Here is a 20,906-nt window from a genome sequence, read left to right as displayed (position 1 = left end):
AATGCCAAATAGTGTCTTAAAAAAGTAGAATAACCTCTAATATTTTTTCATTTATAGTTACTAAGAGGTAAAGAAAGAAATGAGCAATTTTTATCGTGTTGACTCAGTGACTGGTCAGTTCTTGTTTAGTAAGACTATCAATAATGTACAGTCTCTGTACATTATTGATAATATGAAACACACAGACCCTTTTGTCAGGAAAGGGTGAGCACATAACCTGATGCTGGTTCTTCTGTAGGTGTTGCAGCATCCCTAGAAGTCTCAGAAAGCCCTGGGAGTATCCAAGTGGCCCGAGGTCAGACAGCAGTCCTGCCCTGTACTTTCACCACCAGCGCTGCCCTCATTAACCTCAATGTCATTTGGATGGTCATTCCCCTGGCCAATGCCAATCAACCTGAGCAGGTACTTCTCTTCCATCCTGTGCTACCTCTAGAGTATTAATCTTTTCAAAGGAGGTGTGTAGGAAAGCATCCTGAGTATGTATTTGATTTGTAGAGAAAGGTGGCACTTTCATTACCTCTGCTGTTTTCAGTTCTGCTCCTGCATTAGCAGTCAACTGTCAGAAGCAGCAATCCTCTCTTTAAAAGACTTAAAAAAATTAACAGATGTCAAGAGAATTCTTCTGAGAATTTTATGTAGGAACCTGAAGTTTCATCAAAAACATCACTGACAGGAAATACCAAGACTGAATATAAACCAAAGCAAAATATATTTGGAAAGGAAAAGACCAGTACTAACAGAGATGGCTGAGTGTCATAATATTAAGAAAGTAACTTTAGATAATAGTACTTTAATTATTTGGCTAATTTCACTAGTATTTTAAAATAAACAACGCCAGCCAAGCATACTGGGATCTCAAATAAATTAGGGTACGTGAAATTAGAAGTTACCACCTAATAAGGTGTATCACTTATAGGTAAGAGACCCATAATATGCGATACCCATTGCAGAAAATAATGCTCAGAAATTAATAAATTGTGATTATGACTGTATCTTCATTTCTTGTTAACTTCTTTCTGTTATAAAGGTTTTCTGCTTCAATAAGCTTATTACTACCTAAATATATTTGATAAGCTACATTTTCTGAAGGGATTTGGGATGCCAGGAAAGGGTGAGGACATAACCTCCTATTCGTTCTTCTGGTGGGTGAACAAATAGACGTATTTAATAAAATCTTCCTGTATTTCTTTAAGCTGTGGAACTTTTGTAATTAGACTGAGCCTTTGAGATCATTTAGTTCAGACTTATTATTTTGGGTGTCAATGATTGAGTCACAGACACAAAGAAAGAATTGACCACAGTTACCCTAACATTTACTGGTAGAACTGGAATAGAACCAAATCCCTCACTCTCAGACCAAAGGGCTTTTTGCACCACCATTGAGTCCTCTCCCACGAATAGTTAACTTGAATAATAGAAATGGACATAAGAACAGCAATGATGGGCTTATAACTCTTCTCTTTTATGACATTCATTTATATTCTGTCATTAACTGGGATCTATTATTTTGTGATCTAGTAAGCATGAGAATGGTAGTGCTAATTTTAAAAAATTTTAATTTAGAACTAACTTTTTGAACCGATAAAAATATTTATGGGCTGATAGTAGCATAGCATAAAGATGCTTTCTATATTCTGATGCGTTAGGTAAGGAAACAATGTTATTCTACTTTGATATGTAAGAATTTAGAATCCCTAGGTACTGTGGACAGGTGTTATAGTAAGAACTTGGTGAGAACTCTAAGTTAGAAATACAGATTCTTAATGTTTGGTGCTGTCTGTTGTCTACTAGAGAGTTGTGGTGTGTCTGGGAGAAGATGCAGTGGCTGATTTATTTACTTTGCTTCTTTTGCAGGTCATTCTGTATCAGGGTGGACAGATGTTTGACGGTGCCCCCCAGTTCCATGGTAGGGTAGGATTTACAGGAACCATGCCATCCACCAATGTCTCTATTTTCATTAACAACACTCAGCTATCAGATACAGGCACCTATCAGTGTTTGGTTAACAACCTTCCAGATAGAGGGGGCAGGAACATTGGGGTCACCGGTCTCACAGTTTTAGGTGAGTGAGAGGAAATGTTCCAAGCACTCTGGCTTTACTTGTGAATCTTCTCTGAAGCACATTTACTTCTGCCTGTCCTGTACTCTCCATCTGCTTGTGTCCTCTTCCAGTCTTCTCTCCTCTCAGCCCACCTCCGCTGCTTCTGCTTGCTTCTGAGTCTCACCCCCACCTTTCTCCGTTTCTTGTAGCTCCCTAAAGGTGGTATAAAATACCATCAAAAGTGGCCTCTCACTTTCCTTAAGCATTTGCAGGATAGCACTTATTGTTGAAAGCAAATTAAATCAAGAATTACTTATTATGAGTATGAAGCAGACTTTTCAGCACGTGTGTAAATATGCTAACTGCTGTGGCATGTCTGTGTAACTGGTGGGTTCACCACACAGTTCGTGGTTTGCACCTCGTCCTGGAGTAATTTTAATACTTCATTACTCTCAAAAGTATACTTGTTTAAATGATAAATTATATAACCAATTTGGTCTTAATACCAAGACCAAATAGGCTTAGGGCCTTTTTCAAAGTTGTGTGAACAATGAACAACAATAAAGTTTAGATTAAAAGGTAGGTCTCTTTACTCAAATCAGTATTCTTTCCCTTATACTGGCAAGGTAGACTATCTAATGCTCAATTAAATCCACTCTAAACATGTTTTATTTCTCAGTTTTATTGCCTCTGGAATAAAACACTACCTCCAAAACGGATACTTATGGTAGAAGTGGCTAAGTTCAGGTCATTTTGGGAGACTGATAGAAAATGCTGATGCTTTTTGATAGTCCTTCATCCCACTCGAATCTCAGAATCTACTTCCCTGTTCCTGGGCAAACTCTCTCCCTTTCCCTCCCATTACTGAGTCACTTGAGGACACTGGTGTTGGGGGTTGTTGCCATTTTTCTTCTGTGGGTGAAAATATGCTATAACCTTGGTGCTTTGTTCTCCCAATTTTCAAACCAAATAAGGAAACTAAGAACAAGGTTGGAGATTCCTATCCTAGAAGAATTATTCATTCTAATATATTAAAATTATAGACTTTAAAATACTCTGAGTACTAAATACTATTGGAATTCGATATTATTCTGATGCTTATACCTGTAAGTTAGGTACCTATCTTCCCACATTATCCAAGTTTATTTTGTCATTTCTTTAAAGGAAGGAAAAACATCTTTAATTTATTTTATAGTTAATGCTACCTTCAAAGAATTATTTTGGTTTCCCCTCATAGCATCACAGTGACAATGCTGAAGACAATAAATTGAGGAGATTGGTTTATCCCATCACAGCAGTTTAGGGTGCCCCGAGAAGGTTTACTCTTCCTACCTATAGGATACTCTCATTGTTCTCTCTTCCTCCAGCTACCTTCTTTCCTGCATTATATATGCTGCATTTATTTTTTTCATTCATTCATTCATTCATTTCTGCAAGATTGAACACAGTTAATGAAAAGCTATTAGCATTACAAATACATCATTACTTGAATTTAAGCTGTATTGCCATGGGCTTCCTTCTTCCCTCCTTCCCTTCTTCCCTCCCTCCCTCCCTCCCTCCTTCCTTCCTTCCTTCCTTCTTTCCTTCCTTCCTTCTTTCCTTCCTTCCTTCCTTCCTTCCTTCCATTTCTATGAATCACCACCTTCTTCCTTTAGTGTTCTTTTTTTTTTTGGTAATTTTTTGTTTCATGCTTTTTGTGTTTTTATCTGCCTTAATGATTAGAAAATGTGCACTGTCTTACTGTCAAGTAGTAGGTAGACTTGAACCTTACCCTAACTTCCCCCACTATTAAGCAGGTTAGGTAAAAAGTGGCTCTACCTGGTTTTTGTTTGTAAAGTGAAAGAGAACCTCATTAAGGTGGTGCTAGCCAGAGAGTAGCTGGCAGGGTAAGTGGTTGCTCTTCCTTGAATTATCTTCTCTACAAGTCATCTCCTTCAGTAATTAAAAACAGTTTGTTGTGGTAAAATACATGTAGCATAAAATTCACCACCGTCTTAACAATATTTAAATGTAGAGTCCAGTACTGTTAAGTACATTTCCATTGTTGTGCAACCAGTCTCCGTAATTCATTTCACTTTCCAAAACTAAAACTCTATGCTCATTAAAACATGTCACTCTCCCACCAGCAGCTGGAAATCACTATTCTGCTTTCTGTTTCTATGAATTTGATTACTCTAGGTACCTCATGTAAGTGGAATCATACATTTGCCTTTTTATGACTAGCTGATTTCACTCACTATAAAGTTCTCAAAGTTTATTCATGTTGTAACATGTGTCAGAATTTTCATACTTTTCAAGGCTAAGTAATGTTCCATTGTAATGATATACCACATTTCACTTACTCGTCCATCCATCTATAGACACCTTGGTCCCACCTTTTAGCTATTGTGAATAGTGCTGCTGCAAACATGTATGTATTCAGCAGTGTTTTTAAAGGCAATATGTTGACACAACATATATAGAGGAAGCAGAGTGAAACCAAGACCACAAAATACCTTGAAAATATGAAAATAAGATACCTTTCACATTATTTGCTCCCTACTACCTGAAGTTGTATGCCCTGCACCTGTGCTCAAGCCCTGTGAATAGTACATGACTATCCACTGGCTTCACACAGATAGTCTCCTAGTATGTATTCCAAAAACAGTAAGGTTCTAGTGTACTGAATATTGGATGTTTCCTTTATTATTGTTGGCTCATAGTGAATGCATACTTTATTGCTTACTCTTCCTATTATAGTTCCCCCTTCTCCCCCTCACTGCCAAATCCAAGGATCCCAGGATATCGGCAGTGATGTTGTCCTGCTCTGTAGCTCAGAGGAAGGCATTCCTCGACCAACTTACCTTTGGGAGAAGTTAGACAATACCTTCAAGCTACCTCCAACAGCCACTCAGGGTATGTATGGTGTTGCTTTTCTCATTTCATTAGTTACTGTGGAAAATAATTAACTTTAGTAGATTTTGAAAAATAACTGCTGTATTTATAATTGCTGAAAAAGCTTATCTGGATCATTTTGTGTTTTTAACTATAAAGAAAATAAAAACTTTTTACTGTATCTTCTCATTGCTGATTTTATGAAATGTGTATTATCCATTGGTAACAATATGTGGAAATTCTGTTCCATTATGGTGAGGATTTTAAAATAGCTCAATGGTAGCTTTGTTATATTGTTAACTGTAAGATAATCCTAGAAGTTAATAACAGAATCCACTTCCTATTTGAAACACAACTGCTTATTTTAGTATGAGAAACATCAGCATGGTCACGAAAGGGTCAATCATCCTGTTTGCAGCCTCAAGTCTAATTAGAGGAGGAAGATGGGAAAGAGAACAGGAAAAGGCCCCAGATCCATCCCGGAGTTGATCACACCAGACAGGTAAACACTGGAGGAGGCATGAATATCATTGATGGTTTTCTACATGTAGAACCAGCTCTTTAAATTTGATATTAAAAGAATACCCTTGAAAAACTGAGGAAAGTTTATGAAGTAAAGTGAGGGAAATTATAGAATTATATTTAAAACCTATTAAAAAATAAAATTTAGCAGGCTCAGCTGTTGCATCCTCTATAATGCAGAACATGTTTCTTGAAGCATTTTCAGGGCAGATTTACAAATCTTAAAGAGTTGGCAGTTAAGGGAGAGGTCCAAGACAGCCTTATTTATGCTTGATAAGTTTGAATCATGGAAAAGGAAAGTCCTGAATTGTATGTATAGATATATTAAAGAACCAGGGCTATCAACCTCTTAAAGTGCTTTTAAGTTTTAAGAATCCCAACAGAAATATTAATAGACCTCCTGTCACTTTTTAATTAACCTATCCCAGATTTTATTATTTAAAAATAATCTTTTCAGTCCTGGCCAGTGTGGCTTAGTTGATTGGAGTGTTGTCCTGTAAACTGGGAAGTAGTGGGTTCGATTCCTGGTCAAAGCACATGCCAGACAGTCTTTGGTTGGGGAACATATGAGAGGAAACCGATTGGTGTTTCTGTCTCAGATTGATGTTTCTCTCCCTCTCGCTCTCTTCCTCCCTTCCCTTCTCTCTAAAATCAACAAGTATGTCCTCGGGTGAAAACTTAAAAAACTTTCAACATAATAACTTTTGGGTTGCTCTGATAATGATTATTGCAGTACTGTTGTTCCCTACTGATTTTTTTATTGGGCAGTGTTTTAGCTACACTGTGGGCTAAATAGTTTTACTTGTGTACTATGTTGTCACTCCCATCATTGTAAGTGGTATGCTTAAAATAGGTCTTGTCTTCAGGTCCTGAAATTATATTCAAATTCTAGATTTTTTCAGTGACAGTTTTCTGTGACAGCTCACCTCTTTGGGCTTGTGTTGTCCTGTTGTAAAATAAGGGAGTTAAACAATATTTTCCAGATTATTTTTTCATCTTAATCTATGATTTATTTTATAACATTTCTTTGAAATATTGGATTGAGTTCGGGATTAAAAATGAACATTTAAAAGTGTTTTGTTTGTAGGTAAGTTGTGAAATATCTGTAAAAAGAGCTTTCCATACCTTTGGTTCTGAATAAATGTGTATCAATCAAATTTTTAAAAAATTTTCTTTGCAACTTAAATATTCTCTGGTACTTTAGGTATAAAAAAGAACTTGAATGCAAAGATGAAAATGTTTGTCTTCTGTAACTCAAACTCTGGGTTGTTTATCAGAATTACTTTAGATAATTTCATCTGTCATGATAATGCACATTAAATAAGTCCGCGTTTTATTTTGAATTTACCTCTTTATACTACATTAATAAAGTAGATCTCAAAATAGCATTTAATCACAAAATCACTTAGACTTTTTTCAGAAGGTTTACTTTACTAATATGTTTGCAGTTGCTTCATATAAACTCAAGATGTGTTCTCTGAGAAAAGAATGTTTGACACCAGCGAGGTGCACCCCAGATGTCTGATTAGCGACAGGGGCATAATATTTGGGGGTTAGCATTGTCCTTGTGTATAGAGGCTAGCTTGAAGGCATTTCTTCTGGCCAGATCTGAGACAATATGAACATTTAAATAAATATATAATCCACTGAATAAAATGAGAGTCCCTGAATCTCTGCTGATATGCATAAATAAATGGGGGAGAAGGGAAAGCATTTTTTTTAGAGTGGAAAGCCTATTAATGCACATAGAAGGAATGACAGAATTAGGAAAGTCATCACTGATGTCAAATAGTGAACAAAAGTTGGATAAGGCACAAGATATCCATGTAGTTCCAAAATATGTCTCCACAAATTACTTAAAATTGTAAAGAAAAAATAGTACAGTTGACCCTTGTACAATAAGAGCTTGAATTGCAAAGGTTCACTTATTTGCAGATTTTTTCCAATAAATACTGTAAATGTATTTTCCTTATGATTTTCTCTAGCTTACTTTATTGTAAGAATACTGTATATAAAACATATAACATACAAAATATGTGTAGACTGTTTATAGTTTATCCATAGGCTTCTGGTTAACAACAGTATATTAATAGTTAAACCTCTGGAGAGTCAAAAATTATATGTAGATTTTCTACTACTTGGGGTGGGGGGTGTCAGCTCCCCTAACTCCTGTGTTGTTCAACGGTCAACTGTGACTTTACAATAGAGAGACCTGGTAGATACTACTTTCACCAGGTTATGAAAACATTATTGATATGGTGACAAACTGTTATCCTGTGCCTCCAAATATTGGGTTGGCCAAAAACACCCTGTGGTTTTTTTTCCTTAAAATAAAAGACACATTTTTCATTTTCATGTAACTTTATTGATTTGGATATTTTGAGTATATCAGCTATCTCCTGTGTGATATAACATTGATTGCTCTCAATATCTCGATTTGATTGCTATCAACTTCAACTAGTCATTAACTGTGGATCATCGTCCAGTGAGAAATCTGCATCATAAAACTTTGCAAACCACTTTTGACACATTCGATCAGTCACAGCACCTTCTCCATACACTGCACAAATCTTTTTTGTGTATTTCAGCTGCATTTTTATCTTTCTTGAAATAATAAAGCATAATGTGCCAAAAAATGTTGTGTCTTTTCTTCCATCTTCACCATTAAACTGACTACACAAAAATTCACCAATTTTGATAAGTTTTTTAAAATGCACACCAATACGATAGCTGTCACAATACAATCTAACAAAATTGTTTCATATGAAATTAAAGACAGGTAAGCTCTACTAGAGTCATCTTAGGGAAAAAACTGAACAAACATTTTGTCCAATCCAATACATGCACTGAGAAGGACACAACATCCTTGCTGTGGTATTCCTGTCAAAAGCACATAACCTGAATCCAGTCATGAGGAAACAGCATGCAAACAAAGGGAAAGACAAAACTGTTGCAGACTGAAAGAGACTAAGTTAAAACAACTAAATGAAATACAGAATTCTGGATTAGAATTTGGACAGAGGAAGAAATAGCTAGAAAAGACACTATTGGGATAATCGATGAAATCTGAGTATGAATTGTGGATTACATAATACTATTGTCTCAGTGTTAAATTTCTTGACTCGGGTGCTTTTACTGTGATTGTGTGAAAATTGTTCTTAGGAAATACTAAGTACTTTGTGGTAAAGAGGCATAGTCTTTTCATTGTGGTTCAGAAAAATATTTATATGTTTAGTGAGAAAATTGTAAACTCATTAGGTCAAAGTATGAACAGTTGTTGAATCTGAGTAGATGATATATGAGTTCATTGTGGTAGCCTTGCAACTTTTCTGTAAGTTTAAAATTATGTCAAAATAAAAGTTACTAAAAAATTGTCCTCATATAGTTCATATATGTCTACTCAAGAGATGACTAGATTTAGAGCCAGTATCCTACAAGGTATCCTTCATTTTCATACAGAGGAGTAATAGAGGGGATTTAGAATTATCCTTCTGGTATACAATACTTTTGAATTCTAAGGTAAGTGAAAATTATATCTAAGGTTGATATTATTTCAGGCAAAATATAACACTTTGGTCTGTGCCTCTAAGGCTTGTACACTGGCCCGGGCTCCACTAAGTGGAAGCATGATGCAGAGACAGTTCACCAGCCTCTACAGCAGGGTTCTCAATGAGGGACAGTTTCACTGGGCAGTGTTTGGAGACTATTATCACAGCTGGGAGGAGGGCACTACTGGCAGCTGGTAGGTAGAGGCCAGGGATGCTGCTAAACATCCTATCATGCACAGGACAGCATCAGCAACAAAGAACTATCCAGATCAAAATGTCAGTGTTTTAATGGAATTTTTGCATCTGTGATCATAAGTGAGAATGGTCTATGATTTTTCTGTCTTCTATTGTCCTTCATTCAGTTTTAGTGTCACATTATATAGTGGCCTCAAAATAAGTTGGGCAGCTTTTCCTCTTTTTCTTTGTTCTGAAACAGTATGAATAAGGTAGAGGTTATCTGATTATTTTGTAGAATTTGGCTATAAAAGCTTTGTCTTGCTGTTACGTTTTGTTGGTAGATTTTTGACTACTGATTCAGTTTCTCTAATGGTGTAGGTTTATTTAGATTTTTCTGTATCTTTTTCTAGAAAAGTTTTTTTTTTCTAAGTTCATACTTATTGGCATCAAGTTGCCCCTGGTATTCTCTATATAAAAGACAAATGTGTATCTTAGAGTGCAGGTTCTGGAGTTAGAGGATGCGGTTGGAATCCTGGCTCCAGAAATTACTGGCTATGTGACCCTGTGCCTTAGGTTTTTTTATTTGTAAAATGGAGACAATAATAGTAACTGCCTTACAGGAATGGAAATAAGGTTATATGAAAACACATGTAAGATGTTTAGAACAGCATATGGCATGTATAAGCACTTAATAAATATTAGCATTTATACTATCATTATTATTATTCTCTAAATTCTCTGTATTTATGTTTTACTTTTTATTCTTAATTCTGTTTACTTGTGCTTTTCATCTTTATTTTTTAAATCAATCTTGCTAGAAATAGCTTTTGATACTATCTATCCTCTTGTATACTTATATTAATTTCTGTTCTTCATTTATTCTTTCAATAAATACGTACTAGGTACTTACTATATTCCAGACACTGTTCTAGATGTTGGAGATCCATCAGTGAACTGAACAGAAATGCTTCCCTTTGCAGAGTTTACGTATATTCTAGTGGGTGGAGATAGAACATAATAAATCAGTAAATTGCAGAAGTTGTTACATGGTGTTAAGTTCTATTGGAAAAAGATAGATCAGGGTAAAATGAATTAGTTGGGGCAGGAGGAGCTGCAATTTTGACTAAGTTCCCAAGGGTAAGCCTCATTGAAAGAGTGATATTCCAACAAAGATTTAAAGATGATGAAGGAATGAGGCATGTAAATATGGGACTGGAGAGCATTCCAGGCAGAGGAACAGCCATATGAAGGCCCTAAGGTAGGAGAGTGCCTGGTGTCCATCAAAAGATGGACAGCGAAGATGTCAGTGTGTCTGGAGTGGACTGAGCAAGGAAGAGAATAGTAAGAGCTATTGTAGGTAATAGGATATGTATACAAAATTTATGAAACTTAATTATATTCTGTATTTTTACCAGTATTTTATCCATTTCAGCTATTTTATATGAGACAAATGTGTTCAAAAATCACATAGTAGTATTGTGGATTTGTCAATTTGTTCTTGTAGTTGTGCCTATTTTAAAAAACATATGTAGAGCCTATGTCATTAGGTACTTACAGTTTTTATATCTCACTGATTCTCTGTGTTAAATATGAATTTTTGCCTTATCTTAACTGTTATTAAAATCCCCATTGTGGCTTTCTTTGGTTGATTCTTGCTGGTATGTTTGCATTTTATGGTTCATTTACTTTCAGTTTTCCTTGCTTTATGTTTTAGGTGTATCTCCTAAAGCATATGTCTGGATTCAGTTTGGTTCTCAATTTGCAATCTGTGAGACTTTGTCCTTTGTGTGATTAAATCCATTTATATTAATTATGATTATGGATATATTTGGATGAATTTTGAACATTTTGTTTTATGTTTATCCTCCCCCATATCTTCTACTGATTATTTCAGTGTTCTTTATAAATTTTTCTTCATGGCTCCTAAGAAATCCTCTGTTGTTCTCATCCTTTTATAATTTAATAATACAGTGAAGAGAGATGATTAACTCTCTTGCTTGCTTGAGAGCTCTGCAGAACTTTGTATGGAGATTATAGATGGAGCAAGAGAGTATCTCAAGTATCATGTAGTCTGGCACTCTCATGTTACAAGGGAGAGGACTGGGCCCAGAGAGGATACCAGGCTTGCCCAGACTGTGGATAGAAAGCACTCCTATTTCTCTACCATGTTTGGAAGCCTCTTGGTCCTCCTTCTTGAACTTCCCCTGCTAATTTCCCTCCCAGTGAGAGTGTTTCCATAATTCTCCCACAGAAGGAAAAACGTTTTCTCCCACTGAAGTTGCTGAATAAACAGGTGTTATTTTCTCTTTATCAAGTGGGGATTAAGAAGCATAACTGGTAGGTACAAAATAGGGGGTTGTTAAGAATAGTAAGGTAAATGGTGAAGCCAAAGAACTTATATGCATGACTGATAGATATGAACTAAGGGTGGGGGGCATTGTTGGAGGGAAGGGAGGTACTGGGTAGAGGGGGCCAAAGGAGGAAAATTGGGACAACTTTAATAGCATAATCAATAAAATATACTTTGAAAAAAATCAGGATGTAGTGTTGAATATGGTCGGGAACGCTGAGATTAAGTCCAGCAAGCAGGATGAGTGGCCAGCTATGCACAGAGGGCTGTGGCTCGTGCAGGCCATTAGCGATTATTCACGGCCCTCCTATTGGGTTGTAGAAAAAAAATTTTTTTTAAAGTAATACTAAATAGAAACTAAAAGGGCTTACATGGTAACAAACATTCTTCCCACTAAAAGGACTAAACATTAACCTATAGAGCTACAGAACTAAAAGGCTTACATGATCCCACTAAGAGGGATAAACATTAACCTATAGAGCTACAGAGCAAAGCAGCAGATCACAAAGGTCCAAGGGTCTGTTCCGCATCCGATATAATCGCTAGGGGAGAGGAGACACTAATTTTCAAGCTTCTTTGTTCTTAGAGACTTGTAAACCAGCCCCCAAGAATCGTGTGTGAGTAACGGTCCAAGGGCCTGCACCACATCCGATGTTATCACTATGGGAAAGGAGGCTTAGGTCTTCAGCCCTCTTTGTTCCCTGGATTCCGTGACTCAGCCACCAGGAGCCGTGTGCAGCCTCTGGCGTCGGCAAGACTCATTTGCGAGTTCTTGCAAGCTGGGGTCACACGACACCTGGGCAGGGGAGCCCGCTTGCAGGCCCCCTGGCAGACGGCTTGTTACTTTTGCCTACATCAGAAAGAAAAAGTTTTTTTTTAAAAAGATGTTATTCTGAGGAAAGACAATTTTTCGCCTTCATTTTTGCCCTCTGACATAAAAAGCAAATTCTGTTGGATGTTCTCCTTCTCCTTTAAAAAATTAAATACCAGTGATTATCACAACTGCATTCATTTGTATATACATTCATCTGTTCTTTAAAGATGTGTATGTGTGTGTATATGTATATATGCAGATACAACCTTTATTCTGTGCAACTACTTCAGGATAGAGTGTTACAGAAGGTAGAGAGATATAAATGTAAGACATATTTTTATTGTAGAGCTCATTTAACGCAGGAGACATATAAAAAGATAATTATGATACTGTTTCGTGCTCTAAAATTGTTTGTAGTGCTATAAAATAAAAAAATATGGACGTGTTAATTTTTCCTTAAGAGTCTAGGATGAATTTTACATGGAAAGAGATGTCTGAGCAGAAAAGGATCTTAAAGGATGAACAGACGTTAAAAGCGGGTATCCTCAATAGAGGGAAACATGAGTGCAAAATCCTGCAAGTGTAGAAGTTTGACATTTTAATCTGTGAAGCTAACATAGAGATTCATGGAGGTTTGGCCAGAAAGGAGATTGGCAAGTTCAGGTCCAGATTATGAAAGGCATGATATAACAAGAAATGAGTTTGGGTGTTATCTTTGAGACTCTGGGTATTCACTGGCCTGTATAAAGGAAGAGGAGAGATGCAGATGTCCATTTTAGGAACAGCCTTAGCAATGAGGGTGAGGAATTGGCAATCAGGTCATACATGGGAGGCTTTGATAATAGCTCTGTCAAGAAATGAAAAGGCCCTGAAGTAAGGCTCCACTAATGGGGATGGATAAAGGACAGGGGGCAGGGTGGAATTCCAGGGAGATTGGAGAAAAAATTTCAGCAAGTCAAAGTTAACTCAGATTACGTAGGCCATTGAATGAACAATAACTGTATTAACTCAATAGAAATAACTTAGAGGTTTGCTTGAGAAACGTAATGGGTAAGTTAGTGGCTCTCTGGGATCTCTAGATGGGGACTGAAATAAGGACAATAGTAGCAGGTAATACTTCTTGAGCACTCAGTGCTATTCTCCTTTGAGAATTAAAGCTCCACAATGAACATAAAGACATATTGATTTGAAAGAATCCATTGATGTCAAGTTAAAACCAAGAGTACTCAGAGTCAACATTTCTGGGTACCTGGACAGAAGTGTACAGGAGAGAAGCAGTCATAATCTAATCAGTTAATCTTGCTTGTAGCTGTTGCCATGTTGTATGTGTTCATGACCATGTCTCTTGCTAATGGTGAGTCATTCTTACAAATGAATATTAATGTTTATACATATAGTACATTTTACACAAATGCCATGAGTGATATTCTAAGAAACACTACATTTTAGAAGCAGAGTAGGCCCTTAGCTTGGTAATTCTGATGTGTGATTCTATGTAATATTGTTAATAAAGGAGATCCAAATAGTACATTATTCAGATATTGACCACTAATGTTCATTGGTGTTTTTCAGTGTTTAAATATTTGCTGTACACCTCAGTTCTTTATAAATGTTTTAATAGCAGAAGTGCAAAGAGGAGAAGATTGGAATGTTGCTATAGAATACACTGACATGAAAACAGAAATGGATTTCAAATATGAATTGGCAAAACAATATCTATTCCAATGGCAAAACCAAAGTCAGGGCAAACAGACAAAATATTTTCAGTGTTAAATAAAGGAAATGAGCCACTATGAAGTGGCATGCATTGTAATGTCTGCCTTGAAGGTGCTTTGTACATTCTTTTAATGGGTACAAATAGGTTCTCTGCCCATCCTTTCTCCAGCTATATCTTGGTTCAACATTAACATAAAAATGAAATAGCCCTGGCTGGTGTGGCTCAGTGGGTTGAGCGCTGGCCTGCAAACCAAAGGGTTACCTCTTAGATTCCCAGTCAGGGCGCATGCCTGGGTTGTGGGCTAGATCACTATTTGAGAGCATGCTAGAGGCAACCAGTCAATGTTTCTTTCCCTTTCTTTGTCCCTCCCTTCCCATCTCTATAAAAATAAATAAATGAAATCTTTGAAAATAAAAATGTACAAACCTTTAAAAATATAAAAGTTTCTATACCTGGAAAATTTGGCATGAAACAAAGATTAAGATTATTGAATAGTGCACTTAATGCTATATTGTTTAAAATTTTTCTTGTAGAAAGATAGAGTTTAAATATTAAGCATTTATGATATTATCTTGAATATTTACATAGTCTTTAATTTGGCATTAATTTTGTACTACTTTTATTATTAAATGTATCAGTTTGAGATCATGTTTTATGTATTATTAAAATATATAATTTTGCCATAATATATTGGTTCAAATACAATAATGTATGTATTAATTATTTTTTATACAGAATACTTCTGAAATTTTTTATGGAAGAAATGGCTCACTTTATTATGGTCATTAATTATTGTTTACATGCATAAATCATATAAAAATATAGATTATTTATGATTTAGGAATTCATATATCTCAACCTCAAGTCCTGTGTATTAATATCTATTGGGAATTTGGAGATATTCAGTATTTTCTTAGTTTTTTGACTGACTTTTCTTATGATTCAGAAAAATATAAATTTTCTGAGCAATGGCAGGAAGGAATTTCCTTTGGGAAGCATAACCAGGCCCTCCACTAAGCTTACTACTTACATGATCTCATTTAGTCCTCACCGTGACTTATGATGTGGAGGCATGTTGGTAGCTCCATGTCACACATGAGGAAACCAAAACATATTGGGCTGGCCAAAAAGTTTGTTTTAAAGTAAAAGACACATTTTTCATTTTCACCAATAATTTTATTGAACAACATATTCACCATTTTCTTCTACTATGTTCTGCCATCTTTCAGGCAACTTCATAATTTCATCTTCCCAAAACATTTTTTCTTTTTGAACAAAGAACTGCTCTAGGTGCCTTTTGCAGTCTTCCAGGGAATTGGAATTTTTTCCAGTTAAGAGAATTTTGTAAAGACTGAAATAAATGGAAATATGGAGGTGTAATGTCTGCTGAATATGGTGGATGAATCAGGACTTCCCAACAAAGCTGTAACAGTTTTTGCCTGGTTGTCAAAGAAACATGCAGTCTTATGTTACCCTGAGGGAAGATTATATGTTTTCTGTTGACTAATTCCTGATACCTTTTGTGGAGTCCTGTTTCCGTTGGTCTAATCGGGAGCAGTACTTGTTGGAGTTTATCATTTGGTTTTCTGGAAGGAGCTCATAATAGAGGACTTCCTTCCAATCCCACCATATACACAAACAGCCCGCTATATCTGCAGATCTTTAATGTGATGTCGTGATTTTAGTCTTTAAAATTCATGAACAAAAAAAAAGAAAAGAAAGAAAATCCCCGCCAAAAAATTTAAAAAGCTGTTGATACCTCTTCAGTGTTTATTTTTATAGTCTCCTGCTGATTTCTTTGGCTTTCTCACTTTTCTCCCTAAATCCTAACTTGATTGTTATTTTTCTGACAGACCAGGTGCAAGGAACAGTCACCATCCGGAACATCAGTGCTCTGTCTTCAGGTTTGTACCAATGCGTGGCTTCTAACGCCATTGGAACCAGCACCTGTCTTCTGGACCTCCAGGTTATCTCCCGTAAGTATACAAAATTCTGATGTCCACTCTGGGTCTGAAACCAAGGTCTTTGTTAAACTGGGAAATGAAGAGTGCTGCCTAGTTGTTTTTAGATTGTTTGAAGATTAAATAGAAATTTGTTTGGTTTTAATCATTATTGAAAATATTTTATAAATGTATTACTACATGTTTTAGCCTCAGCAATATGACATCTTTATGTCAAAATATTGTTCTCCTCAGAATCATTAGAATCAAATCAATTTTGATTGTATAATGCTATAGACATTATAAAATTTGTAATGATCCATGGCCATGGCCAAGACAAGACCTTTCTCTATTTTCTCTACATCCCTTATATTGGTTTAATTATTAGGTGCCCTGATCATAGATAAACAGTTTAGAATTCTTCAATTGAGAATTCTGGGTTATTTGAATTCTAGTTGCAAAAGGGAGTGCTCTCTCTGTGATGAGGTGATAAGTTATCCCACTGATTGCTGGGTTCATTTGGGGCAGATCAGGCAGTTTAGACAGGTACCATCTTTTCCCTGTCCTGCTGTAGGTGTGGCTCTCCTGAAGCTGTGAGTCATGTAACTGCTTATTCCCTAAATAAATGTGAGCCTGCTGTGTGTTAGTCTTGGCCATTGGAGACACAGAAAGTTAATGGAAGTTTAACTTTATATGGATGCAATACTTTAGGGAACTTTATACATTTTAAGATTCTTTAATAAACTTAAGTTTCATGGGTATATGCTATTTCTCTCTTTCTATATTTTGTTCTTTAAATATACCTTAAACATATTTTGCAGCCCAGCCCAGGAACATTGGACTAATAGCTGGAGCCATTGGCACTGGTGCAGTTATTATCATTTTTTGCATTGCACTAATTTTAGGGGCATTTTTTTACTGGAGAAGTAAAAATAAAGAGGAGGAGGAAGAAGAAATTCCTAATGAAATAAGGTTTGTGCATCAGATAATTTGTCTTGCTTAGCCAGTCTCTGTACTTCTAATCATTTGGGCAACAGAAATTTCTTTGGTTATCTTATGACTGTGATGGCCAAGACAGTTAAAATGGCTAAGTGATATTTTCTTGTGTGTGATAACCTTTTCCTCATGGTACTAGTCAGCTTTATTTACTGGATCATGAAAGGGGAGGACTAGGAGGACACAAGTTAATAATGTCCTCAGGGTAGGTGGCGTTAGGTGGCAGCCACAGTAGAAAAGTTAGAGTATGTGTTTCACGTTGACACATATTATAAATGATACCATAAAGCCAGAAGGAAGAGTACCTCAGAGCGTACCAGTACCTATGGGTACACAGATAGGCTAAAGCATTGTGGCTTGGTGTGAAAGACTTTTCAGTCAAGAATGGGAACATCTTAAGAAAACAATGTCAAAATGACCTTTAAAGAAAAATGACTCTTGGCATATTGTGGAGATAATGAGGGTTCAGGCTCAGTGTCAGATTGCATCATGGTACATCCTTATTGAAAAGACTCCAGTCTACTTAGCATTATGTATGCCGACCTTCAGGATCTGACCCGCACCTGCTTCCCTGGTCTTACCTCCCATCACTTCCCTGATCACTTTGTGTTCCAGTCTGTTCTGTATTCTCTCCTCACTCAGGGCCTTTGCTTGAGGCTCTGCCCTCTTCCTGGACTATACACCTTCCTTTTTCGTCCATCTCTTCAGTAAATTCCTTGATCTGATTTCAGATTAGTTCAGGCATCACCTCCTCATATAAGTTGACTTTAGCCCTTTGCCCAACTTTGCGGACTTGCAAATGTTCTTGTATTGATTGTTACCCTCATTTGACCATAGGTTTCTGGGCTATTGGAGTTGTGTCTCTTTTACATGAGACATCGAGTGGAATAGTCCTCAATAAATGTTAAATGAGTTAACAACTTAAATTAATGACTTCTCATAGCCTCTTCTAATTCTTATGGGTTTGGACTGTATTCAGGGACAGATTTCATCCCAGCATAAGATTACTGAGGAACACCTCTTTTCAGCAGCCACTGTGATTTCTCAAACCCCAAAATGCAGTAAGATCAGGCCAACTCAAATAATTTCTTAAAGTTCTTCACACCCATAGCTTGGATTCCTAGGTAATAGCAACTAGCTCAGTGGAATTCTTCATGGACCATTTTCCTATTTAGAGCAAATATACACACAGATATATATTTTTTAGTTATATTGGAAAATGTAAGTCTTTGAAAGATTTGAAATTACCTTTTCTAGTCTTGGAGACTGAGAAGCTGGGGAAATTTTCAGGAGCAGAGTCTCAAAGGGAATGAATGTTAAAGCCAGGGCCATCAGGGCTGCTGTCGCCTCCCTGGAGGATTTGTATTTCACAGACATTAGCTTTTGTATAGAAGAAGGAGGCCTGGTAGGGTGAACCTGAAGTAAATCCTAATGATGACTTTATTTTGTTCCTTTTCAGAGAGGATGATCTTCCACCTAAATGTTCTTCTGCCAAAGCATTTCACACCGAGATATCCTCCTCGGGGAACAACACATTGACCTCCTCCAATACCTACAACAGTCGGTACTGGAGCAACAATCCAATAGTTCATAGAGACAGAGAGTCATTCAACCACTTCAGTGACTTGCGCCAGTCTTTCTCCCTGCATTCAGGCAATGCCAACATATCATCCATCTGTGCTAATGGGAGCCATCTGGTCCCAGCTTCACATAAGACTCTGGTAGTGACAGCCAACAGAGGGTCATCACCACAGGTCATGTCCAGGAGCAACGGTTCAGTCAGCAGGAAGCATCGGCCTCCGCACACACACAGCTACACTGTCAGTCGAGCAACCCTGGAGCGCATTGGTGCCGTCCCTGTCATGGTGCCAGCCCAGAGTCGGGCCGGGTCTCTCGTATAGGACAAGTGCAGATGTTCAGAAGAGAACCAGTGAAATGCCCCGCACAAGGGGTTGGGTATGGTGGGTATATTCTGGGAAAGACTTTTTCCTTATTGTGATACTAGTAAAGAGCACAAGAAGAAGGCAAATACTGTTACCTGGCTACTAAGATTTGTGAAATGAACCAGAATATTCTGTCATGAAGACTTGTTTCTCCACCACAGATGTCCTAGGATTCTACTCAGTAAGCTGGATCTCAAAGATGTGCCAAGCCAAGGAAGAAGATATAAGAGCAGAATAGCACATAAAATCTAAACTGCTGTGCAGGCGGGTTTGTCCTTTAGTTCATGCCTAACATAACAGTTTTTCAAGAGACTAAAATGCCAGATGGAGTTTAAATAATGAAATTATTTTAAAATACAGGTATCTTTAGAAAAAAATAATGAACATCCTGGGATATCTCCCGCCTCTCCCCATTCCCTCTTTATGTAGAGGGCAAATGGCACAAACGGTTAATATTTGTCCCAACAGGGCTGGCTCTTGTATCACAGAATCAAAACTTTTTACACAAACAAAATTCAGTAAGAAATGGGAGAAAACAAAAGAAACTTCTTTGAGAAGGCCATTTATATTTATTTATTTCTGAACCACAAGTTTCATATTTGGAATATTGCTCTATTGACAGATTCTTGCCTGTCTATGTTTTTCTAGGGTCTGCTATAGGTCCATGACAATTATTGTTCATTATTTTCTTGGAAAATTTTTTTTTAACTATGTTTAAAAAAATAATACACTAGAGGCATTGGACTAGGGAAAGAAAAAACTGTTGTTAACATCACGTTTAGTGACTGTTCCTTGGGCCTGCGGAGGTCTGTCATGAAAGAAGTAGGTGTGGGGGTAGCCCAGGTGCAGTAAGGCAGGCAGGTCTAAGGGACTGTAGCTTTCCTGGCTCAGAGCAGGCTTCCAGGTCTCTCTGCTATCACATTGGGTTACTCTTAATGAGGGCAGTACCTGATGCCTTTGTACTGAGGTAGATACCTTTCTCCTTGTTTGATAAATAGGGATTACGTTAGCAGGTTGTTAGAGGGTGGAAATTTTTTTTTTCAATAATTATTTTTGCAAAAGATGATACTGAGACAAAAAGGATGTGTCTTTGGGTATGGTCCTGGGAAGGTCTGCCCTATATTTGTCAGAGCTCAGGGTTGCAATTGGTGTCCAAATGGATTTTACACCCCTATGAATAGACTCCTTTTGTAGTTAATTACCTGGTGTGGCTGGCCTTGGAGTTCAGCAGGTAATGTACAAACTCCCCACTATGTTTAGTGCTATGTAGAGCTGGCCATACTTGGATTGGTTACTATCTTGCCTTAATCGCACTTTAAGCAGCACACAAATGTTTTCTTCCCAGACTTAAAAAAAAGTTATTTATGATACTGACCCCATGATTCCATCAAAGCATCATTCCTTTTCCCGATGTTGTCTCTCACTCCCTCTTCCCACTGTCTTTTGCCCTCTTTTCCTGCAAGCATCGTCATTACAGGGAGTGGCCTCCTGATTTTCAGATTTATTTGAATAAATGGAAACCAACAGCAGCTGCATAAACTATTTTCCAAGAGGGCTAAGCTCAGAACCTAACCATTCCAATATTGATGAAAAGCTGAATTTACTTTAGCATTACTTATTTTTTTCACTTGATGCTTCTTGACTTTGTAAAAAATTTAAATAAGTGAATGTCTATACTTTTTAATAAAGCAAAGTGTGAAAATACCACGACACAGAGATGATAATATGAAATATTGTTTAGAAAGCATTTATCTTGCATTTCTTTATTCTTTCTAATTATCTAAAATTTAATAAAAGTTTATTCATATAAAAACAAGTTGTCATTAAGTATCATAATATTAACATAACAAATAGATGATTTTGTGTTTCCCTTAATCTTATAATCATTTTCCATTCTGTTAAATAGTATTCATAATCATTTTAATGAACATATAGTGCAAAGTCTGTCCAGAAGGTAACCTGCTATGTAATATGAAAAATAGAG

The 20,906-nt window shown here is 36.7% G+C and overlaps 1 protein-coding gene across 1 annotated transcript; it reads left to right on the top strand.

Moving 5' to 3' along the window:
- The first annotated feature begins 246 nt into the window (after nucleotides 1-246).
- On the top strand, nucleotides 247-20,672 carry IGSF11 (immunoglobulin superfamily member 11). Its single transcript, XM_090265115.1, has 6 exons — nucleotides 247-402; nucleotides 1,855-2,062; nucleotides 4,781-4,936; nucleotides 15,897-16,019; nucleotides 16,805-16,955; nucleotides 18,439-20,672. The coding sequence occupies exons 1-6, from the start codon at nucleotides 364-366 to the stop codon at nucleotides 18,878-18,880; spliced, it is 1,119 nt and encodes a 372-aa protein (XP_090121241.1). The 5' UTR covers nucleotides 247-363; the 3' UTR covers nucleotides 18,881-20,672.
- The last annotated feature ends 234 nt before the right edge of the window (nucleotides 20,673-20,906 follow it).

This window comes from Furipterus horrens, unplaced genomic scaffold (assembly GCF_987537825.1).
Source record: "Furipterus horrens unplaced genomic scaffold, mFurHor1.1.pri manual_scaffold_1, whole genome shotgun sequence".
Taxonomy (NCBI): Eukaryota; Metazoa; Chordata; class Mammalia; order Chiroptera; family Furipteridae; genus Furipterus; species Furipterus horrens.
The sequence above is the reverse complement of the archived record's forward strand: the minus strand, read 5'-3'. Positions and strand labels throughout refer to the sequence as shown.

Coding starts and splice junctions, on each gene's coding strand:
- IGSF11 (XM_090265115.1), top strand. CDS start 364: ATGGTCATTCCCCTGGCCAATGCCAATCAACCTGAGCAG. Junction 4,937..15,896: donor ACCTCCAACAGCCACTCAGG/GTATGTATGGTG, acceptor TTTTTCTGACAG/ACCAGGTGCAAGGAACAGTC. Junction 16,956..18,438: donor GAAATTCCTAATGAAATAAG/GTTTGTGCATCA, acceptor GTTCCTTTTCAG/AGAGGATGATCTTCCACCTA.